The sequence below is a fragment of the Nyctereutes procyonoides genome, unplaced genomic scaffold, assembly GCF_905146905.1.
Source record: "Nyctereutes procyonoides isolate TBG_1078 unplaced genomic scaffold, NYPRO_anot_genome, whole genome shotgun sequence".
Lineage (NCBI taxonomy): Eukaryota > Metazoa > Chordata > Mammalia > Carnivora > Canidae > Nyctereutes > Nyctereutes procyonoides.
In genome coordinates, this window is record NW_026575125.1 from 58,884,491 (window position 1) to 58,910,146 (window position 25,656).

At 37.3% G+C, this 25,656-nt stretch overlaps 1 protein-coding gene across 3 annotated transcripts in view; it reads right to left on the reverse strand.

Moving 5' to 3' along the window:
• MAGT1 (magnesium transporter 1) overlaps positions 1-25,656 on the reverse strand; it is a 67,457-nt gene that overhangs the window by 13,585 nt on the left and 28,216 nt on the right. For all 3 annotated transcript variants that reach the window (XM_055338696.1, XM_055338695.1, XM_055338697.1), the window contains exons 4-7: positions 9,504-9,644; positions 8,567-8,707; positions 6,790-6,879; positions 6,095-6,158 (exon numbers count right to left, since the gene is read on the reverse strand). In XM_055338696.1, coding sequence (XP_055194671.1) covers positions 6,095-6,158; positions 6,790-6,879; positions 8,567-8,707; positions 9,504-9,644 — 436 coding nt within the window. The remainder of the gene's footprint in view (positions 1-6,094; positions 6,159-6,789; positions 6,880-8,566; positions 8,708-9,503; positions 9,645-25,656) is intronic.

The window sequence follows — 25,656 nt, forward strand, 5'->3', positions numbered from 1 at the left end:
GAGAGAGAGAGGCAGAGACATAGGCAGAGGGAGAAGCAGGCTCCATGCACCGGGACCCCGACGTGGGATTCGATCCCGGGTCTCCAGGATCGCGCCCTGGGCCAAAGGCAGGCGCCAAACCGCTGTGCCACCCAGGGATCCCTCCTTTTTTTTTTTTTTTTAAAGCAAAAACATTTTGGAAAACAGTTTGGACAAAACAAGAAAAACTGACAGATTTGTACACTTTGCTTCAAACCTTACTTCTGGGAATTTGAAGATATGCCAAATTACTTTTATATCCAAGTAAACATTCTTTGCAACATTCAACAATAAAATAATTGAATTATGATATACCCATTCTATAAATATTAAGAATGATCACTATTTTTCCTTTTCCTCTATTTACCTGTAATTCTCATGCAACTTTTGTAACTATAAAGGCCATACAACTACATAGAAAATGCTTATGAGGGGGGATCTGGGCGGATCAGTCAGTTAAGTGTCTGCCTTTAGCTCAGGTCATAATCTCAGGGTCCGGGGATCAAGCCCTGAGTAAGGTTTCCTCTTCCACTGCCCCTCCCTCAGCTTGTGCTCACTCTCTCTCAAATAAATAAAATCTTTAAAAAAAGAAAAAGAAAATGCCTATATTAATAAACCAAACTGTATACTAAGTATGTCTATAACTACAAACAAAGGAACACCCCTCCAAAACAACTAAGCAAATGGAAGCGAATATGCAAAAATAAACCTAGATTTTAATATTAGGGTTTTAGATCATGAGTGAAAATTTCCTAATCTGCTGTTTTATTTTTTTAACTTAAATATATTTAATGTATAATTTCATTTGTGTAAAGTTAAAAAATAAGTAAAACTAATTCATATCATTAGCCATCAGGAAAGTAGTTACCTTTGGGTAGGAAGTTAGCAATCAGGAGGGAGTCATGAGATTGGGGATGCTTTGGGATATGAGTAAAGTTTTATTTCATCAACTGAGTGCTGGTTACAGAGTTGTGTTCACTTTCTTTTTTTTTTAAAGATTTTATTTATTTATTCATGAGAGACAGAGAGAGAGAGGCAGAGACACAGGCAGAGGGAGAAGCAGGCTCCATGCAGGGAGCCCGACGTGGGACTTGATCCCGGGACTCCAGGATCATGCCCTGGGCTGAAGGCAGATGCTAAACCGCTGAGCCACCCAGGGATCCCTGTGTTCACTTTCTGAAAATTTATCAAACTATACACTGCACTTAGGAATTGTGAACATTTTTGCATGAATACAGTAATCAAAGAAAATGTTTAAAATATAATTTTAAGTTGCTTAGTGGATCAGGCAACTCATATAATTTGCTTTATTAATCATGTAGTAAATTATACAATGTTAAAATAATGATAAATATGTGGATATTTTCCAAACTCATAACTACTAGCTAGTAGCAGTATCATTCTATTAGTTCTTATCAACATGGTAACTTTTGAGTTTTGAGTCTTTAGGCTTTGTGACCATTTAAAAAATAAGGGATTTTTAGTCTTCCATAAAGTTTCCTACCTCTAACAAAGTTAAATCGCTTTATTTATCTCACCATCATGCCCAGTACACAGTATTTATTTATTTTAAAGGTTTTATTTATTTATTCATGAGACAGACAGAGAGAGAGAGAGAGAGAGAGGCAGAGACACAGGTAGAGGGAGAAGCAGGCTCCATGCAGGGAGCCTGACGTGGGACTCGATCCGGGGTCTCCAGGATCAGGCCCTGGGCTGAAGGCGGTGCTAAACTGCTGAGCCACCCAGGCTGCCCAAGTACACAGTATTTAAGGCAGTGTCTTATAACTTGTAAATCTCTATTTATCCCAATACTATAAGCTCCTTAGACAAATCATGCATTCACAGAATCTAGCAAAATAATTGCTCAGAAAGTATTACGCAAGCCTTCCTAACCACTACGAAGAAAGCAAAAACAAAATAAGGGAAAAAATATCACCCTAAAAAAAATCCCCATTTTGCATATGATTGACCAAACTTGCAAGAAAAGCTGTATTTCCAAAAATAAACTATTGGGACTTTATCAAGATAAAAAGCTTTTGCACAGCAAAAGAAACAATCAACAAAATTAAAAGGCAATCTACAAGGGTGGCTGGGTGGCTCAGTTTGTTAAGTGTCCAACTCCTGATTTTGGCTCAGGTCATAATCTCTGTCGTGGGATCAAGTCCCACATCAGGCTTCGTACTTAGCAGTGAGTTGCTTCTCTTTCTCTCTCTCCCTCCCTCACTCATGCTCTCTCTCTAAAAACTAAATAAATCTTTTCAAAAAGGGGTACTTTACGGAGTGGGGGAAGATACTTGCAAATGACATATCTAATAAAGGGTTAGTATCCAAAATATATAAAGAATTTATAAAACACAACATCCAAAATCAAACAATCCAGTTAAAAAATGGGCAGAAGACACAAATAGATATTTTTCCAAAGAAGACCTACAGATGGCCAGCAGACACATGAAAATATGTTCAACATCACTCATAGGGAAATGCACATCAAAACTACAATGAAAAAAAAAAAGAAAAAAGAAAAAAAAACAACAAAACTACAATGAAACAGGGATGCCTGGATGGCTCAGCAGTTGAGTGTCTGTCTTTGGCTTGGGTCATGATCCCGGGGTCCTGGGATCGAGTCCCACATCAGGCTCACTGAGGGGAGCCTGCTTCTCCCTCTGCCTGTGTCTCTGCCTCTCTGTGTGTCTCTCATGAATAAATAAATAAATAAATTTAAAAACCCCTACAATGAAATATAACACCTTACACCAGTCAGAATGGCTAACATTAACAACACAAGAAATAGCAGGTGTTGGTGAAAGGGAATGGAGGTATGTAGAAAAGGGAACCCTTCTACACTGTTGGTGAGAGTGCAAATTGGTGCAGCCACTCTGGAAAATAGTATGGAGGTTCCTGAAAAAGCTATAAATATAACTACCCTACGATGCAGCAATTGCATTACTAGGTATTTACCCAAAGGATAAAAAAAAAATTGATTTGAAGGGAAATATGTGCCCCAATATTTATAGCAGCATTATCAACAATAGCCAAACTGTGGAAAGAACCTAAATGTTCATTGACTAATGAATGGATATAGAAGTAGCTTATATATATAATGGAATATTTTCCAGTTATTAAAAAAATGAAATCTTCCATTTGCAATGATGTGGATGGACCTAGAGAGTATTATACCAAGCAAAATAAGTCATTATCCAGAGAAAGACAAATATCGTATCATTTCACTCATATATGGAATTTAAGAAACAAAAGAAATGAAAATGGGGGGGGGAAGAGAGGTAAACCAAGAAGCAGGCTCTTAACTATAGAGAACAAACCGATGGTTACCAGAAGGGAGGTGGATGGGGGGATGGGTGAAATAGGAGATGGGTATTAAGGAGAGCACTTGTGATGAGCACCGGGTGTTGAATATAAGTGTTGAATCACTAAATTCTACACATGAAACTAACTTTACACTGTATGTTAACTGGAATCTAAATTAACACTTGGAAAGGACAGAAATGCTGTATTTCAATAGGCTTGTTATCTGTTCCACATGTATGTGAAATCTTTTTTTTAAATTTTTAATTTATTTATGATAGTCACAGAGAGAGAGAGAGAGAGAGAGAGAGAGAGAGGCAGAGACACAGGCAGAGGGAGAAGCAGACTCCATGCACCTGGAGCCCGATGTGGGATTCGATCCTGGGTCTCCAGGATTGCGCCCTGGGCCAAAGACAGGCGCCAAACCGCTGTGCCACACAGGGATCCCATGTATGTGAAATCTTAAATAATGTTTAACCTTTAGACAGAAGGAAAAAGTAAGAATATTCCAATTTCTTAAACTTCTTATATAATTATACTTAAAAATTTAGGACAAAACTTAGGAGAGAATTTTGGCAGTCCTACAGTGTTAAGGAGACCATGATTAAGGTTCAGGTTCTACCAGAAAGAATGATAAGGTTCATACAGTGGCTCTCAGTTGAAAGCCATGGATGGGGAGGATGGAGAAAATAGGAGAAAAACAATACTGAAGAGACAGTAACCAAACATTTTCCAAAATGAATTAAGAGTACTGACCCACAGATTTAGGAAATTCTGCCACCCAGAAAATAGAAGCAATACAAATAAAAATATTAGCAAAAAAGTCTTAAAATCCATCAGAGAAAAAAAGATACACTGCCTTCAAAGAACAATAAGAATTAAATCTGATTTTTCCCAGAAACTATGGAAGTAAAAGACAATGAAATAACAATTCCAAAGTGCTTAAAGAAATCTAGAAATCTATACATGGTAAAATATTCTTAAAAATGAAGGAGAAATACAAGTTTTTTTTGGAAAAATTAGGACAAAGCTACAGAACAATAAACCACAGATAACTTGTTTTATAATTGTATCTGCTCTTTTGCTACACTGTTTGATTTCAAACCATTGAGACCATTTCCAGACACTGAAAAATTTCCAAGTTATAGCAGTTAATACACCAAACAATAAATAAGCTTTTTCAACTTAAATTTTGAAATAATTTGAAATAAATAAGATGGAGAAAGACAAATTTGTATGATCTCTCTTATATGTGGAATCTGAAAACAAATTTCACAGACACACACACACACACACACACACACACACACTCATACATACAGATAACAGATGGGCTGTTGCCAGAGCAGAGCAGTAAGGGATGGGAGAAGTGGATGAACTTTTTTTTAGTTTAAATAAGCTATTCTGAATAAGAAATAAATTTTAGGGATCCCTGGGTGGCGCAGCGGTTTGGCGCCTGCCTTTGGCCCAGGGCGCGATCCTAGAGACCCGGGATCGAGTCCCACGTCGGGCTCCCAGTGCATGGAGCCTGCTTCTCCCTCTGCCTGTGTCTCTGCCTCTCTCTCTCTCTCTCTCTGTGACTATCATAAATAAATAAATAAATAAATAAATAAATAAATAAATAAATAAATAAATAATAAAAAAGAAAGAAATTTTAGGATTTGAAAGAACATATGGTTGAATATTTTTCTTCCAGTTTAACTTCTCATCATAGGGAATAGTTATTTATTATTAGATAAATAATAATAAACAGCCTGGGCTACAACTAATTCCAATATGTCAATGTTAGTACCCCTTGGCAAGAAGTACAATTCTAGAAATCTAGAAACGTTACATTTGTTTAACTTGTTGGTTTGTTCTACAGAATCACTGCTTATATATTTGGGAGAGGAGAGATAAACTGTGTTCAGTAATATTATGAAATTTAGACTCTTCCTTATCTGATGTTACTGTTAACTATCCTTGCAGCTTACAGAGGCATCAGTTTTCAAACGTGAGAAAGTAACAATCAGCCCTGCCATTCAAGAGAATGGGACAACACATAAAAAGCAGCTACAAATTTTACAGGAAATAATATTTCTACTTAGGACATGCTGCAGCTGCAAAATGTCAAAATAACTCCTGTCTTTGAGTAACTACTGTTTTCTTATTCAATAATGAGTAAGATGTCTAAAATTGTAGACTGATTCAAATTATATTACTAAGAAGGAAACAATCCATTCTTGCCTGGAGGATCTAAGTCATTCAACATGCAAGTACAATTTCTAAATAGTCCTGATTTACAACTAAAGTACAGAGCTTCATATAAAGTTTGTGAAGACAAAATCCCATATTCATTTGAATTTTGTATAGTTTTCAAGAAACAGAACCCTGTGTCCACTTCAGTCCAGACCCAATGCTGATCCCTTTTCACTTAGCCTGGTTTTTCTTTAAGTTTATCAAAACATTGCTTCATTTACATTTTACCTAAGCTTCACCCTTCCTCTAAATTTTATAATAACTCTATCTTTCCTTAGGTAAGATGTCCCATGGTTCTTTGGTGTGCAGTCTTCCTTGTAGAAATGATCAATAAACCTGGCTTTATTAGACTGCAGGTTTGTCTCTGGTGGTGTTCAGCTGATTATACTAAGATAGATGACACAGAAATATGATTCTAAAGATACTACAACTTGCATTAATAAGAGAGCAGCCTCAATTACTGTAGAGAAAATATGAGAATGTGAGAAAACAAATTAAAATGCAGCACTAAGGACTTATTATAAAAAGAGGATACTAAACAGAAGAACAATGTGTGTTTCAGCTACAAACTGGGCTTGACTGCTTCCATGGATATAATTCTGGAGGGAAGAAAAAAGACAAAATTGAATCTTTAAATACATATTAACTTTTGGTATTCAAAAATTTGAATTTGAATGAAATTTTGAATTTCATTCAAAATCCTAAAATGGGCTATTTTCAAGCCCTAGTAAATTATTAATTAACCTGAAATATATAGACATTGGGTCTGTGGCATTCATCAATAAATAAAATGGACAAAATAAACACTACTTGTATCATTTATTATTCATCTTTTCATTGTATTTATACTATGTTTTCAACAACAGAATATAATGAGAAACCTAGTATTTCAGTGTACAAGTATAATAATGTAAAGTCCATGAAGACAAAGATTTTTCTGTGCCTAGAAACAGTAGATGCTCAAGTACTTGAGCAATTATTTTATTTAGTTCAAGGCAGACTTTCATTCTTAGCCAGCTTAGTCAAAAGGACTCACCAAATGTGAGTCTTTAGGTAAGGAACCTTCCACTTTTAAGAGCACATTTCAGTAAGTGAAGCTCATTATCCAAGAGAGATTGAAAAGTCAAAACTAAACCTAGATCCTTTATATCTTGGCAATGGTGTCACAAAATAATAATTATTAAGGTTAACTTTGGAATATAATAGAAATAAATTCTACACTTTCCTTACCACATGTCCTGTGTGGGGATTTTTATGAGCATATGGTGGTCCTCTTATATGGTTCCACATTTGACCAGATGTCATAGCAAGCACAAAGCACTAGGACACAAAAAATAAGGAAATACTTATATGACATGGTTCAGCCACTCCTATACTGATTAGACTAACAAGTTTATGAAAAGTACGTCTGTTCAAATAATACATGAACAAAATGTTTTTCAGATGAATAATTTTTTATTAAGGTTTATATTTCACAAGAATCAGTAGTATTTACTCTGAAAGGAAAACCCTATTTTAAAATTACAAATAAACTGACAGATGTTTAAAAATTAAAAACTGAAAAGCCTTTAAGAAGATTATTCTCAAAAGAACTGCCTATTTTCTTAGGGGTGACATTCTATCATTTAGGTTGAACCAAAATGGAGTACAACGAGTTCCTCCAAACTCTGGCCATCCTAAAAAAATAATGGAGGAAACAGACTGATTTTAAGTCATGAAATAAAAACATAGGGCAGCCCCAGTGGCTCAGCGGTTTAGCACCGCCTTCAGCCAGGGTGTGATTCTGGAGACCCAAGATCAAGCCCCACATCAGGCTCCCTGCATGGAGCCTGCTTCTCCCTCTGCCTGTGTCTCTGCCTTTCTCTTTCTCTCTCTCTCTCTCTCTCTCTCTCTCTCTCTCTCTCTCTCTCTCTCTCTCTCGTGTGCCTCTCATGAATAAATAAATAAAATCTTAAAAAAAAGAAATAAAAACATATAAAATCCCTTCTTACAGGTAAGAAATAAAACAAAATATTACCTAACAGTACAATATTGTATGCAAATTATTTATTTATTTATTCATTCATTCATTCATGAGACACAGAGCAAGAGAGAGGCAGAGACACAGGCAGAGTGAGAAGCAGGCTCTATGCAGGGAGCCTGACGCGGGACCCGATCCCAGGACTCCAGGATCACGCCCTGAGCTGAAGGCAGGCGCCAAACCTCTGAGCCACCCAGGCCCTTGGTGGTTTATTTTCTGAGCTTGTTATCTTTCTAAATATATTACATTCAAAGTATTTAAAAATCATTGTTTTTTTACTACTTATCTAAATACAGAATTATTTAAATTATCATAGTTCTTTAAATAATTTATTATCTCCTAAATAGTTTACTGTATCAGTATTTGAAACACTTCTATCTTGCTTTACACAAGGCAGTATTCCTGAGAAATGTGTAAATTTTATTGAAAAAAATCAAATATAGGGATGCTGTTATTTAAAATACATCTTATTTATTTTAAACTTATAAAATGTTAATTTATATACATTTAACATACAACATTATATACATGTAAACAATTTTTGTTCTAAAATTCACTCATGGGGCATCCAGATGGCTCAGCTGGTTAAATGTCTGCCTTCGGCTCAGGTCATGATCCCAGGGTCCCAGGATAGAGCCCCACATCAGGCTCTGTGCTCAGCAGGGAGCCTGCTTCTCCCTCTCCCTCTGCCACTCCCCTGCTTGTGCTCTATCACTCTTGCTCTCTCTCAAATAATAAATAAAATCTTAGAAGTTATTAAAATTCACATGCTCGGGTACCTAGGTGGCTCAGTAGGTTAAACATCTGCCTTCAGTTCAGGTCATGATCCCCGGGTCCTAGAATCAAGCCCTGCATCAGGCTCCCTGATCATGGTGAGTCTGCTTCTCCCTCTCCCTATGTCCCTTCCCTCTCCCTCTGTCTGCACATACTCTCTCTCTCAAGTAAATAAATAAAATCTTTTTAAAAATTGAAAAAAAATTCACTCACCAAAGCTGCAAAAGCCCATCCAGTTTTATTAAAGAGAAATTCCATACTGCTTCTTCGAAGATACACCAGTCCACCAATAACAGCCAAAAGCAATCCCAACATAAGAGGACCAGCATAATTTGGAGGTCTAATTACTCTAATCTAATGGAAAGGAAAGAAAAAAATGTTTTATGTATAAAATTTACTTATTAATTATATAGGTCAAACCAATTTGAAATGAAAGTAATCAAAATTAGTGTGGTTATTGTTGTGATGAGCACTGGGGAAATGTTAAATCATTATATTTTATAGCTGAAACTAATATTACACTGTATGTTAACTAAAATTTAAATAAAAACCTCAGGGGCGCCTGGGTGGCTCAGTGGTTGAGCGTCTGTCTTCGGCTCAGGGCGTGGTCCTGGAGTCTCAGGATCGGGTCCCACATCAGGCTCCCCTCGAGGAGCCTGCTTCTCCCTCTGCCTGTGTCTCTGCCTCTCTTGTGTGTCTCTCATGAATAAACAAGTGAAATCTTTTAAAAATAAATAAATAGATAAATACTTCAAAAAAATTAGTATGGTTATACTTTCAGGGAAAATTTTAGTTTTTTTCTTTTCATCCTAATCAAAATAGTCTATAATGTATCCTAAAATGGGATGGGATAAATATAATATTTTGTTTATAACATAAAATCTTTTAGATTAATAAGTATTTGCCAAGTACCCCTAGATAGTCTGTGGACTTATTAATAAATAAGGTCAAAGGAGTGGTTTCCATATTAAATTCAATAAGGTAATAAAAGATGTTTTATAATCAGCATGATTCTGTTAAATGCTATTTATGAAGGGTCTGCCAAACTATTACCACCTCAGTGATATGGGGACGAGACCAATTAGGACCTCCTAGTAAGAATGGAAGTGGATAATGGAAAAGTAACTTTCTACAAAGTAGGGAAACTTACGTTGACATCAGTTCTGTCAGCAATCCACCGAGCAATCTGTTCAGCTGAAAAACCACGCACCTGCAACTCATATGTATCACCTCGCTTGGGTTTCCCTTTGGCAGGGAAGTTGATGAAAGTTGGAGCTGAATTCATGTTTAGCTGGAAAAAAAAGAAGTCCATGAAAATATAAGTTATCAAGAAAATAATCTCAACAGTAAATATTAACTTGAATTTTAGGCTTTTTAGAAAGGTGAGGAAGCTCAGGGTTAGGCAGGTTAAGAGATTTGCCTAAGGAAAGTGGTTAAGTGGTAAAGTTAAGATTCAAACCCAAGGCTGCCTCTGACCTTAATTTGTACATTTTATTGACCAAATATTTATTCCTAGCTAAGAAACCTACACTTTACTCCTTTAGAATGGAAAATCTCCCATATAAAAAACATTGTAATCTGTTCAGAAATTATGCAAAAAGAATACATTTGCAAGAACTATAATTGCCTTTTGTAGCTGAAGTAAGCTCCAAATAGAGTACATTCTGTTTTGAGTAAACAACATAATTCTCTAAAATTGCAGTGAAAATCAATACAAAATGGTAGTCATATGCAGGAACAGTTAATTCTAAAAGATTAATAAGTGTTTATTGGTTAAGTATCACATTTTTCAATTCTCTACAATGAGACCATAGTATGCTTAAAGAAGACAACGCTGGAATTACTAAGGTAAAGAAACCATAACTGGGGTGCCTGGGTCGCTCAGCAGTTGAGCATCTGCCTTTGGTTCAGGGCATTACCCCGGAGTTCTGTGATTGAGTCCAGCATCGGGCTCCTTGCTAGGAGCCTACTTCTCCCTCTGCCTGTGTCTCTGCCTTTCTCTCTCTTTCTGTGTCTCTTATGAATAAATAAATAAAATCTTAAAGAAAAGAAACCATAACTAATTTATCTGCATTATATCTTTCCTGACATAACTGTAACACTTGCAGAAAATAGAAAGCCTAACTCTGGGAAAAGATGCTGACCAACAGATGCAAATATTCAAGTCCCTTCAACAGGTAACCCTGTAAAGGAGATTAGCTTGTATAAGACAATTATAATTTAAAGACATCAAACAATAAAACAATCCAACTCCCTTGCTTTGATTTTATACTCATAATAGAACCTTCTAACAGTAATTGTTTAGACTTTCCCATAAGGAAGTAGGGTATGGTGATTAATGGATATGATTATTTAGGTCTCCTTGGAAGTATAATATGGCAAATTAATGAATTAATAAATGAGTCCTTTAGTTACCAATGTCCACGGATTTTTAGTTTGGTGAGTGTACACAAGATCTCCAGAACTAGATAAATTATGGCTACATTGTTAAAAATTCAATTTTTGAATATGAAAAGTTAAGAATCAGATGGTGGACAGTGTTTACTCCACAAAACTGCTGCCCAAATTTTAAGATGAAATCTTTTTAAAAAATTTTTATGTATATATGTATGTAATCTCTACACCCAATGTAGGGGCTCTCAAACTCATGATCCTGAGATCAAAAGTCACATGTTCTTCTAACTGAGCCAGCCAGGTGCCCCTAAGCCAAAATCTTCAATATTTAACTATACCACTTTTAGATTTTTTTTAAAATGTATAAAAATCTAGGTAATATATGAACCCATATCCCTTGTGAAATTTTAAAAATTACAGGGTTATAAGGACCAACTGCAGTCAATTCTAGCAGCCACTATTATTATTTCTAGATTTTTTAATTTATTCATTTAAATGTGTGTACATCAACAGAAAACACAATATTGCCTTCTGTCTGCTTTTTTTTAAAAGATTTTATTTATTTATTCATGAGAGACAGAGAGAGAGAGGCAGAGACACAGGCAGAGGGAGAAGCAGGCTCCCTGCAGGGAGCCCAATGCGGGACTTGATCTGGGACTCCAGGATCATGCCCTGAGCCGAAGGCAGATGCTCAACTGCTGAGCCACCCAGGTGTCCCAACCTTCTGTCTGCTTTAACACAGATGGTCTCATATTAACTATATTATTTTACAATTTGCTTTTTATATGAAGCCTTGTTTGAGGGATAGATCCATGATAAGGATGTATAGCAATTAACTCTTTTTAAAAATTTTTAAATGCTTCTCCCTCTCCCTCTGTGTTTGTGCTCTCTCTTTCTCTCTCTTTCCCTCATAAATAAACAAATAAATATTAAGAAAGGAGAGAGAATAAACTGATGGTTGATGGAAGGAGGTAGGGGGGATGGGTTAGATAGGTGATGAGTATAAGGAGGGCATTTGTTATATGAGAAACATTAGGTGTTGCACATAAGTGATGAATCAATGAATTCTACTCCTGAAACTAATATTTCACTGTATGTTAACTAACTAGAATTTAAATAAAATTTTGAAAAGAACAAAGTCTTCTTTACCTATTAAAAAAAGATGGAAATGAACTAGGGGTGGTGGAAGGGGAGGAGGGCGGGGGGTGGGGTGAATGGGTGACGGGCACTGAGGGGGACACTTGATGGGATGAGCACTGGGTGTTATTCTGTATGTTGGTAAATTGAACACCAATAAAAATTAATTTATTAAAAAAGATGCTCTACATGATGTGTAATCAGATACCATTATACAACTATTAAAATGGTCAAAATGCAGAACACTGCTGAGTATGTGGAGCAACTGAGAATCTCATTCATTGAGAAATGATACAGGCACTCTGGAATACTGTTTGGCAGTTTCTTACAAAATGAAACATACTCTTACCATATGATCCAGCAATCATACTCCTTGATATTTACCCAAAGAAGTTAGAAACTTATGTCTGCACAAAAACAACACATGGATGTTTATGAGGAGCTTTATTCATAATTGCTAAAATTTGGAGGCAATCAGGATGTCTTTCAATACATGCAATGTATAAAGAAACTCTGATACATCCAGATGATAGAATATGATTCAGCAAAACAAAAAAATGAGCTATCAAGTCATGAAAAGACATGGTAATCCTTTAAATACTATTTTTTTTTAAATTTATGATAGTCACAGAGAGAGAGAGAGAGAGAGGCAGAGACACAGGCAGAGGGAGAAGCAGGCTCCATGCACCGGGAGCCCGACGTGGGATTCGATCCCGGGTCTCCAGGATCGCGCCCTGGGCCAAAGGCAGACGCCAAACCGCTGCGCCACCCAGGGATCCCTAAATACTATTTTTAAGTGAAGGAAATCAACCTGAAAAGTCTATATACTGTATGATTCTAACATATGACATTCTAGAAAAGGTAAAACATGGAAATGGTAAAAACATCAGTGGTTACAAAGGGTTGGGGAGAGAGATGAATTGGCAGGGTATGAAGGATTTTTAGGGCAGTGAATATACTCTTTATAATACCATGCTGATGGACGTGTATCATACATTTGTCTAAACCAAAGAATATACAAGAGTGAATACTGATGTAAACCATGTACTTTGAGTTATTATGATGTGTCTATGCAGGTTCACCAACTGTAACAAATGTACTACTTTGGTGGTGAATGTTGATAATGGGAGACACTATGTGTGGGGGCAGGGGGCATGAGAGAAATCATATCTGCCCCTAAATTCTTCTGTGAACCTTAAGCTGCTCTAAAAAAACCCCTTAATTTTGAAAATACAGGTGCAAGAAGTCATGATTGATGGAGCCAATGGGTATGGAATCCAGAATACAGGAAAAGGGTTAAGCTATGCACAAGAAGATTTTCCACGAAGTCAGGAAACAAGAGGGCAGACAGACCTAGTTACACTAAGAAGCACAATGTGGCATAATGGTGGGCTTCACAATGCGATTTAAAAAGTTACTTGAGGGTGCCTGAGTGGCTCAGTCAGTCAGGTGTCTGCCTTCGGCTTGGGTCACGGTCCCAGGGTCCTGGGATTGAGCCCCACACTGGGCTCCCTGCTCATGGAGCCTGTTAGCCCTCTCCCTCTACCTGTTGGTCCCCCTGCTTGTGCACCCTCTCTCTCTCAAATAAATAAATAAAATCTTTTTTAAAAAGTTATTTGATAAATTGTAGAGTTAAAACTGGTTAAAATGGTAACATTTGTATTATACATAGTTTAATACAATAAAAAAATACAAAACCTACTTGGTTACTACCCATTTTCTATATTCTAAGAGGTTAGCATTGACCATGACATTGCAAAGCTAGCTCAAGTTTAGCTTTTATTTCACTAATTACTCTAGATCTCATATATGACAAGTCTTATTTAAAACTTCTCATAGCCAGGGGGAGTTAAGATGGCAGAGGAGTAGGGGACTCTAATTTTCTCTGGTCCCTGGAATTTAGCAAAGTAGTTATCAGATCATTCTGAACACCTGCAAAATCAACCAGAGCTCTAAGAAAAGAATTGCTGTAATTCTACAAATAGAAAAGCAATCACTTTTTGTAAGGTAGGAGGTGCAGAAACGTAAATTCAGGGCAATATATCAGAAGATAAACTGCAGAGTGGAGGGACCTTCCTTAAGTCAGCTACCAGAAAGTGTTATGAGTAGTGGAAGGTAGAATCAGAACTTTCAGAAGTCTGCTCTGGTGGGGAATTTCCCTGCCTTAAAGGTGTTCAAGTGGCAAAGCAGGGCAGAAACCAGGTGGCACAGCATGGCCTCAGCATCTCTAGGGTCACAAAAAGAATGGAGATGCCTAAGTGTGGTAGAATTCTCATGTGTCTGAGCAGGGAAGCTGGCTGCAAACAGCGATCTTATGAGCCAGCTTTCTGCTCAGTGTTGGAATAAAACTCAAACCAGTGCATGATTAGGCAAACTCTCTGGGCAAGGGCCCAGAAAAAGGCAAATGAAAGGCAAAGACACCCCTCTTTCACCTGGGGTGGGAGAAGGGGGGGAAACAGTAGAGGTCCGGATCACAGGAGTCTGTCTATAAAGTTTGAAGACTCAAAACAGGGTCAGGTGCCTGAGATAAAAATAACTGGTCATAGACTGGGTGAACAGGGAATTCACATAGAAACCAGGGAGACAAGAGTGATTGACTGCTTTTCTGTGAGGGCTCACTGGAATGGGAAGAATGAACTTTCAGAAATTGGGGTGCTACTATTTTCATCCCCCCATTGGTGCTGAAAGCTTAAGGGGGCAAAACAGCGCTACGGAGTGCTATCTGGGAAGGGCTGACACTGAGCCTGGCCCCTTGGCAAGGAAGGGGCAATTCTACCCAACAGGGACACCTAAGAATCAGAGCAACAGGTCCCTCCCCCAGAAGATCACCAGGAGCAACCAGCTACCACCAAATTTACCAAAGAGAAGTGAAAAACTTCAGCTGTGGAGCAAATAGCTTTCATGGGTTCTTCTTATTATTATTCTTTGGTCTTTCAATTATATTATTTTTTCAGCTATTTTCTTATTTAATTCTTTTTTAAATCTTTAACTTTTATGTTTATATTTACTTATTTATTATTTTTTGGTTTCCTTCTATTATATTTTATTTTTTTGTGTATGTATATGTAAGTTTTTCTTATTTTGGGATCTAGTTTAACAAACAAACCAAAATACAGCCAGGATTTAGTTCATTGTTTTGTTCAATTTTGCTTCTTGTTTCATTTTTTCTGATTTTGTTTTTGTTTACTTCTGATTTGTTTGTATTTTTCTGGTACTGTTTTTGCTCTTTTTGTCTTTTTTTAAAAGATTTTATTTATTCATGAGAGACACACAGAGAGAGGCAGACACAGGCAGAGGGAGAAGCAGGCCCCATGCAGGGAGACCAACATGGGACTCGATCCCAGGTCTCCAGGATCACACCATGGGCTGAAAGCGGCGCTAAACCACTGAGCCACCAGGGCTGCCCTGCTCTTTTTGTCTTGTCTCTCTCTTTCATCTAATCTTTTCTGGACATAAAGATGAGATGGAGAAACTCACCTCAAAAGAAAGAACAGGAAGCAGTACTCACTCCCAGGAATTTAATCAATATGGATATAAGATGTTGGAACTAGAATTCAGAACAATTAAAAAGATACTAGTTGGGCTTGAAAAAAGCACAGAAGACACTAGGGAATCCTTTACTGGAGAAGTAAAAGAACTAAAAACTAATCAGGCCAAAATTAAAAATGCTTTTACTAAGATGGAGTAAAAAATGGAGGCTCTGCTAGGATAAAAGACAGAAGACAGAATCTGTGATATAGAAACAAAATTATAGCAAATAAAGAAGCAGAGAAATAGAAAGAAAAAACAATGTGATGTCTGGATGGCTCAACGAGTGAGCATCTGGCGTTGGCTCAGGGCATGATCCCGCGGTCACGGGATTGAGTCCCACATCAGGCTCCCTGCATGGAGCCTGCTTCTCCCTCGGCCTCTGTCTCTGCCATTCTCTCTCTCTGTTTCTCATGAATAAATAAATAAAATCCTTTAAAAAAAAAGAGAAAAGAAAGAAAAAACAACTATGGATCACAAAGGGAGGATTTGAGAAATCATCAATACCATAAAGTGAAATATTAAAACAGGGGTTGCAGAAGAGGAGGAGGTAAGGGCAGAAGGTTTATTTGAACAAATTATATCTAAGAACTTCTAAAATCTGGGGAAGGAAACAGGCATTCAAGGAAACAGAGAACTCCCCTCAAATATCAATAAAAATAGGGACACCTCGGTGATTCAAAGGTTGAGCATCTACCTTTGGCTCAGGGCGTGATCCCTGAGTCCCGGGATCAAGTCCCGCATCAGGTTCTCTGCATGAAGCCTGCTTCTCACTCTGCCTATGTCTATGCCTCTTTCTCTCTCTCTCATGAATAAATAAATAATTTTTTAAATCAATAAAAAACAGATCAAAATCCCAACATATATTAGGGAAGCTTGCAAATTTCAGAGAGAAAGAGAAATCGTGAAAGCATTCAGGACAAGAGATCTGTAATTTACAAGAGTAGGCACATAAGGCTGGCAGCAGACCTGTCCACAGAGACCCAGTAGGCCAGAAAGGACTGGCATGATATATTCAAGGTGCTAAATGAGAAAAACATGCAGCCAAGAATACTTTAACCAATGATAACCAGGCTATCATTCAGAATATAAGGAGAAATAGTTTCCAGAAAAAAGAAAAACTAAAGGAATTTCTAAACACTACACCAGCCCTGCAAGAAATACTAAAGGAGATCATTTCAGTAAGCAAAGAGCCCCAAAGTAACAAAGACCAAAAAAGGATCAGAGACAATCTACAAAAACTGTGACTTTATAGGTAATACAATGGCACTAAATTCATATTTTTCAATTATTACACTAAATTTTAATGGACAAAATGATCCGATCAAAAGACACAGGGTATCAGATTGAATAAAAAAAAAAAAAAACAGGGCAGCCTGGGTGGCTCAACGATTTAGTGCCATCTTCAGCCCAGGGCCTGATCCCGGGATCAAGTCCCACATCAGGCTCCCTGCATAGAGCCTGCTTCTCTCTCTGCCTGTGTCTCTGCCCCCCCCCACTCTGTGTCTCTCATGAATAAACAAATAAAATATTTTTAAAAAACAATGCTGTCTAAAAAAGACTCATTTTATTTATTTATTTATTTATTTATAATTTTTATTTATTTATGATAGTCACAGAGAGAGAGAGAGAGAGAGAGAGAGAGAGAGAGAGAGAGAGGCAGAGACATAGGCAGAGGGAGAAGCAGGCTCCATGCACCAGGAGCCCAACGTGGGATTCGATCCCGGGTCTCCAGGATCGCGCCCTGGGCCAAAGGCAGGCACTAAACCGCTGCGCCACCCAGAGATCCCAAGAGACTCATTTTAGATGCAAAGACACCTCCAGATTGAAAGTGAGGGGGGTGGAGAACCATTTACATACTAATGGATATCAAAAGAAAGCTTATATTCAACAAACTAAATTTTAAACTGAAGAATGTAATAAGAGATGAAGAAGGACACTATATCAAAATTAAAGCATCTATCCAAAAATAAGATCTAACAATTATAAATATTTATCTTCCTAACTTGGGAGCAGCCAATTACACAAACCAATTAATAACAAAATTTAAGAAACACATTGATAATAATACAATAAGAGTAAAGGACTTTATCACCCCACTTACAGCAATGGACAGATCACCTATGCAGAAGATCAACAAGGAAACAAGGGCTTTGAATGACACATTGAACGAGATGGACTTCATAGGTATCTTCAGAGCATTTCATCCTGAGGCAATACACATTCTTCGCAAGTGCACATGGAACATTCTCCAGAAGAGATAATTTGGAAGGAACACAAATACATGGAAGATTAAGAGCATCCTACTAGGGGATCCCTGGGTGGCACAGCGGTTTGGCACCTGCCTTCAGCCTGAGGCATGATCCTGGAGTCCCGGGATCGAGTCCCACATTGGGCTCCCTGCATGGAGCCTGCTTCTGTCTCTGCCTCTCTCTCTATCTCTGTGTCTCTCATGAATAAATAAATAAAATCTTTTTTAAAAAATTAAAAAGAGCATCCTACTAAAGAATGAACAGGTCACCCAGGAAATTAAGGAAGAATTTAAAAAATAGATGGAAACAAATGAAAATGAAAACAACAGTACAGAATCTTTAGGATACAGCAAAGGTGCTCCTAAGGGGTAAGTATATAGCAAGTACATGCCTTTCTCAATAATCAAGAAAAGTTTCACATATACAACTTAATCTTACACCTAAAGGAGCTAGAAAAAGAATAGCAAATAAATCCTAAAACCAGCAAGAGAAGAGAAATTATAAAGATTAGAGCAATGAAACAGAAATTGAAAGAAAAGTAGAAGAGATCAATGAAACTAGGACTGGTTCTTTGAGGAATGAGAACAATAAAACCCGAACCAGGCTTATCAAAAAGAAAAGAGAAAGGACTCAAAAAATGAATAAAAAAATTTTTTAAAGTAAAGAAGAATTAATTACTATTCTTCTGAAGCTGTTTCAAAAAAATAGAAATGAAAACTTCCAAACTTATTCAATGAGGGCAGTATTACCTTAATCTCAAAACCAAGGACCCTACTGAAAATGAGAATTAGAGACCAATATCCTGGATGAACATGGATGCAAAATTTCTGACCAAGATTCTAACTAAAAGGATCCAACAGTACACTAAAAGGATTATTCATCACAACCAAGTGGGATTTATTCCTAGCCTACAAGGGTGGTATAACATCTGCAAATCAATCAATATAATCCAACACATTAAAAAATGTTCAAGAACCATATGATCCTCTCAACAGATGCAGAAAAAGCATTTGACAAAATTCAGCATCCTTTTATTATAAAAACTCTCCACAGTGTAGGAATAGAGGGACATACCTTAAAATCATAAAATCCATACACAAAAAACCCTTAGTAAATATCATCCTCAACAGGAAAAACTGAGAGCTTTGCTCCTAAAGTCAAGAACACAACAAGGATGTTCACTCTCATCACTGTTGTTCAACATAGTACTGGAAGGCCTAGTCTCAGCAATCAGACAAAAAAAAGAAATAAAAGACATCCAAATCGGCAAAGTAGTAATCAAACTTTCACTCTTCACACATTACATGATACTCTGTTGAAAACCCAAATGATTCCACCTGAAAATTGCTAAAACTCATACAATAATTCAGTAAAGCGTTAGGATATAACATCAATGAACAGAAGTCAGTTGCATTTCCATTCACTAACAATGAGTCAGAAGAAAGAGAAATCAAAGAATTGATCCCATTTAGAATTGTACCCAAAACTTTAAGATATCTAGAAACAAACCTAACCAAAAAGCTAAAGTGTTTGAACTCTGAAAAGTATAGAACTCTCATGAAAGAAATTGAGGAAGACACAAGTGATGGAAAACATTCCATCCTCAAGGATTGGAAGAATAAATATTGTTAAAATGTCTATGCTACCCCAAGCAATCTACACATTCAATGCAATCCCCATCAAAATACCATCAACATTTTTCACAGAGCTGGATCAAATAATCCTAAAATCTGTATGGAACCAGAAAAGACACCAAATAGCCAACAGAATGTTGAACAAGAAAACTAAAGCTGATAGCATCACAATTCTGGACTTTAAACTGTATGACAAAAAAATAAAAATAAAAAAATAAACTGTATGATAAATCTTTAATCATCAGGAAAGTATGGTACTGGCACAAAAACAGACACCTAGATCACTGCAACAGAATAGAGAACCCAAAAATGGATCCTCAACTCTATGGTCAACTAATTTTCAACAAAGCAGGAAAGAACATCCAATGGAAAAAACACACTCTGTTCAACAAATGGTACTGGGAAAATTGGATAGCCACCTGCAGAGGAATAAAACTGTATCATTTTCTTATACCATATACCAAAATAAACTAAAAAATGGATGAAAGACCTAAATGTAAGACAGGAATCCAACACAATCCTAGCAGTGAACACAGGCAACAACCTTTTTTTTTAAGATTTATTTATGTATTCATAGAGTGAGAGAGAGGCAGAGACACAAGCAGAGGAAAAAGCAGGCTCCATGCAGGAAGCCTGATGTGGGACTCGATCCCGGGTCTCCAGGATCACACCCCGGGCTGCAGGCGGCGCTAAACCGCTGCGCCACCGGGGCTGCCCAGCAACAACCTTTTTGACTTTGGCTGCAGCAACTTCTTGCTAGACACATCTTCAAAGTCAAGAGAAACAAAAGTAAAAATGAACTATTAGGACTTCGTTAAGATAAAAAGCTTTTGCACAGCAAAGGAAATAGTCAAGAAAACTAAGACACCCTACAGAACAGGAGAAGATACATGCAAATGTTGTATCAGATAAAGGGCTAGTATTCAAGATCTCCAAAGAACTTTTCAAACTCAACACCCAAAGAACAAAGAAATGGTCAGAAGACATGAACAAACATTTCTCTAAAGAAAACATACAAATGGCCACCAGACACATGAAAAAAATGTTCAACACTATTCAGCGTTAGAAAAATACAATTCAAAACCACAATGAGATACCACCTTGCACCAGTGAGAATGACTAAATTTAACAACTCAGGAAACAACAGATGTTGGTGAGAATGCAGAGAAAGAGGAACCGTCTTACACTGTTTGTAGGAATGCACAACTGCTACAGCCACTCTGGGAAACAGTATGGAGGTTCCTCAAAAAATTTAAAAATAGAGTAACTGTATGACCAAGTTATTGCACTACTAGGCATTTTTTCAAAGGATACAAACATAGTGGTCAAAGGAGCACATGCACCCTAATATTTATAGCAGCAATGTCCACAGTTGCCAAACTATGTAAAGAGCCCAGATGTCCATCTACAGATGAATAGATAAAAAAGGTGGTATATATACAATAGAATATTACACAGTCATCAAGAAGAATAAAATCTTAGCATTTGCAGTGACATGGATGGAACTATAGAATATTACACCATGCAAAATAAGTTTGAGAAAGACAAATATCATATGATTTCACCCATATATGGAATTTAAGAAACAAAACTTGTACATAGGGGAATGGATGGAAAAAGAAAATAAGAAGAAATCAGAGAGGGATACAAACCATAAGATACTCTTAACTGCAGGGAACAAACTGAGGGTTGCTGGAGGGGAGGCAGATTGGGGGAATGGGGTAACTGGGTGATGGGTATTAAGGAGGGCATTTGATGTAATGAGCAATTACTGATCAATCGCTAAACTCTACCTCTGAAACTAATAAAATTGCAAACAAAGAAAACTTCTTGTGGTCAGAGGAAAATGGTAGACTAGGAAGATCCCAAACTCACTTTGTCCCATGTAGGTAATTACATGTATTGGAAACTAACTCTGAAAATATTCTGAAGACTAGAGAACAGATCTTCCATAGCAGGTCATAGATAGAAGACCAAAAGGATAGGAGGAATGGAGATGCGATTGGAAACCAAACCCCCAGTGTAACTAACCACAAAGAGAAGGGACATCACAAGAACAGGGGAGCAAGGCAATCAATCAGATCCCACAAGGCACATCCCTGGCCCTGGGGGCCCACACTGGGAAGATAAGTCCCCATAATATCTTGCTTTGAAAATTAGTGGGGTTTAATTCTAGGAGAGTAAGAGGAAAAAGGAAAATGAATCCTTGTCTTCAAAGAGCACACTAACTCAGTGTGAAATATACAAGCAGCAGTTTGAAAAGCACCTGGGGAATACGTGAAGGAATTTTATTCACTAATTTTAGGATTCATGCTAGAGGGGCAGGGATCTGCAGATTTCTCTGGAAACAAAAGGGCTGGCAAGTACTATTTATATTGCCCTCCCCTAGCCTACATAGGCAGACACTTGTGGGAGGCAGTTCAAATATTCTCCATCTACCTTGCTACTCCCACATTCCCGGTCCTGGTGTTCCCCTGTAGACCTTCCCCACTCAACTCGTCTGCCATGGAAGATGATCCCCCCAAAGTGGCTCCTGTCACACTGCACCTGGCAGGCAGCCTCAGTTGGAACTGGCACCCCTCCAAAGTGACTCCTGTCCTGGGATGGGGAGGAGATAACCACACACAACAGCATTCCTATAATTCTTAAAGCTGAGCCTCTTAGATGACTATACAAAGAGCCAGCCCTGCCCTTCCCTGCATCTCCAGCTATTGCAGCACATAGCTGTAGACAACCAGGGTTAAGGCCAGACCTATGCAACAACAAGACAATGAGTGCTGTAGCAGGGCCTCTCTACAGTGTTGGAAGCAAACCCTGCCCAGGGCAGCTGCAGTAGGTGAAGGAGGTCACTAAAGCCAATTAAGCTGACAGCCAATGCTGCCCACCTGCATGGCCACAGCAATCATAGCTCATTCGCAACTGGACAGCACAGCTCACATATTGAGCACCTGGTTCTGGTGAACAGGGGTGGTTGTGCAACACAGCACCATGAGGCCTCTTATACACAAGGCCACTACTTTCAAGAGTAGGAGATATAGTTGCCTTACCTAATGCACAGAAACAAACACAGAGAAATAGACAAAATGAGGAGATAGAGGAATGTGTCCCAAATAAAGGAAAAAGCCAAACTCACTGAAAAAGAGTGAAACAAATACAGTAGGGAGAATCAACAGCCACAAGGATGGATCAGCAATCTGGAAGACAGGGTAATAGAAAGCAACAAAACTGAACAGCAGAAGGATAAAAGTAATTAAGAAAGAGAACAGCTTAAGGGATCTCTATAACATTATCAAGTGTAATAACATTTGCACTTACAGGGATCCCAGAAGAAGAGAGAAGGAGACAGAAAAATTATTTAAAGAAATAAGAGCTGAAAATTTGTCTACTATAGGGAAATAAAAACATCCATGTCCAGGAAGTATAGAAACCCCCAAACAAGATGAATGCAAGTAAGTCTACAGAAAGACACATAATAATTAAAATGCCAGGAATTAATAATAATTTTAAAAGGAGCATGAGAAAAGAAAACAGTAACATACTAGGGAAGCTGAATAAAGCTATCAGCTGATATTTCAGCAGAGACTTTGCAGGCTAGAAGGGAGTGGCATGATATATTCAAAGTGCTAAAGGAAAAAAACCTGCAACCAAAAATACTAGGCAAGGTTATCAACAGAATTGAAGTACAGATAAAGTTAGAGGTTCATCACAACTAAATCAAACTTACAATCAAAGATAAGTAAATTCTTTAAGTGGAAAAAGGCTCTAACTAGAAGTAAGAAAAGCATGAAATGAGTAAATTTCAATAGTGAAAGCATAAATATAGTAAAGGCAGATTACTCACTTATAAAGCCAGCATGGAGGTTAAAACACAAAAGATGTAAAATCAATTATATCTACAAAAATTAGTTTTGGATTACACAAAAACTTAAAAAAATATAAAATAGGACATCATAATTCAAGCATAACACTAGACAAATCCATCAAACCACAAGGGAAGTGAAGAAGAAAATAAGGAAAGGAGAACTATAAAAACAACCAGAAAATAATTAATGAATGGCAATAAATACATACCTGTCAATAACTACTTTAACTAGACTAAATGCTCTAATCAAAAAACGTATGGCAACTGAACGGATAGAAAAAACAAGAACAACCTATGTGCTGCCTACAAGAGACTCGTTTCAGACCCCAAAACATACACAGACTGGAAGTAAAGGAACAGAAAAGATATTCCATGAAAATGGAAGCAGGAAAAAAAATCCATGTATACTTATATCAGAGAAAATAGACTTAAAACAGAATACTAGCAAAAGATGAAGAAGAACATTACATAATGATAAAGGGATCAATCTAACAAGACCATATAACAATTGTAAATATGCACCCAACATAGGAGCACCTAAATAAATGAAACAAAGATTAACAGATATAAAGGGAAAAGTTGACAGTAATGCAATAATAGTAGGGGACTTTAAACATCCCACTGACATCAATGGATAGACTACCCAGACAGAAAATCAATTAAAATACAGTAACTCTGAAGTATCTGAATGACACATAAACAGCTGGGATTAACAGACATTATCCAAAAATCCAGCAGAATACACATTCTTTTCAAGTGCACATGGAATATTCTCCTAGACAGATCATATAAATTAGGCTACAAACCAGTCTCAAAATTTAAGAGAATTGGAATCATATCAAGCATCTTTTCAATCACAATGGTATGAAAGTAGAAATTAATTACAAGAAAAAACCCTAGAAAAAACATAAAAACATGGAATCTAAAGAAATACACCAACAACCAACCAATGGGTCAACAAAGAAGTCGGAAAGGAAATTGAAGAATACATGGAGACAAATGAAAATAAAAAAATAACAGTCCAAAATCTTTGGGACACAGCAAAAGCAATTCTAAGAGGGAAATTTATAGCAATACAGTCCTACCTCAAGAAACAACAACAACAAAAATCCCAATCTAACCTTCACTTAAAGGAACTAGAAAAATAAGAGCAAAAAAAGCCCTAAGTTAGTAGAAGAAAGTATATAGGGGGGTCTCTGGGTGGCTCAGTGGTTTAGCGTCTGTCTTTGGCCCAGGGCATGATCCTGGAGTTCTGGGATGGAGGCCCGCATCAGGCTCCCTGCATAGAGTCTGCTTCTCCCCCTGCCTGTGTCTCTGCCTTTCTCTCTGTGTGTCTCTCATGAATAAAATCTTTTAAAAAAAGAAAGTAAACAATTATGATTGGAACAGAAATAAAGATATAAAGACTAAAAAAAATAGAAAAGATCAATGAAACCAAGAGATGGTTCTCTAAAAAGATGAAAAAAAATTTATAAAACTTTATCCAGACTCATCAAGACAAAAAGAGAGGATGAAAATATATAAAATCAGAAATGAAAGAGGAGAAATAAAAACCAACTCCACAGAAAGACAAAGGATTATAAAAGAATACTATTGAAAATTGTAGGTCAGCAATTTGGACAACCGAAAAACCTGCTAAATTCATAGAAATGTATAATCTTCCAAAGTGCATCAGGAAAAAGTAGAAAATTTAAACTGACTCATTACTAGTAATGAAATTAAAATGGTCATGCCTGCCTTTGGCTCAAATCACGATACCATGGTCCTGGGATCAAGCCCCATGTTGGGCTCCCTGCTCAGCTAGAAGTCTGCTTCTCCCTCTCCCTTTTGTGCATGCATGCGCCCTCCCCCCACCCCCTCACACACACACACACACACACACACACACACACACACACACACGCGCCCTCCCCCCACCCCCTCACACACACACACACACACACACACACACACACACACAAATAAATAAAATCTTAAAAAAAGTTCCCTCCCAACAAACAGAAATCCAGGACCAGATGGCTAACAGGTGAATTCTATATGAAATGTTTAAAGAAGCATTAGTACCTATTCTTAAAATATCCAAAAAATAGAAGAGGAAGGAAAACTTCTAAATTTACTCTATAAAGCCAGCATTACTCTGAACCAAAACCAGATTAAAGACACTACAAAAAAAGAAAACCGCAGGCCAGTATCTCTGATGAATACAGATGCAAAAATCTCCAACAAAATATTAGCAAACTGAATTCAACAATAAATTAAAAGGATCATTCACGATGGAACTGGAGGGTATTATGCTGAGCAAAATAAATCCATTGAAGAAAGACAATCATCATATGGTTTCACTCATATGTGGAATATAAGAAATAGTGAAAGAGACCAAAGGGAAGGGGGGAAATTGAGTAGTGAAAAATTAGGAATGTCTTCCTCTCTATGAGGAGACTCCTAACTCTGGGAAACAAACAAAGGGTTGTAGAAGGGAAGGTGTGTGTGTGTGGG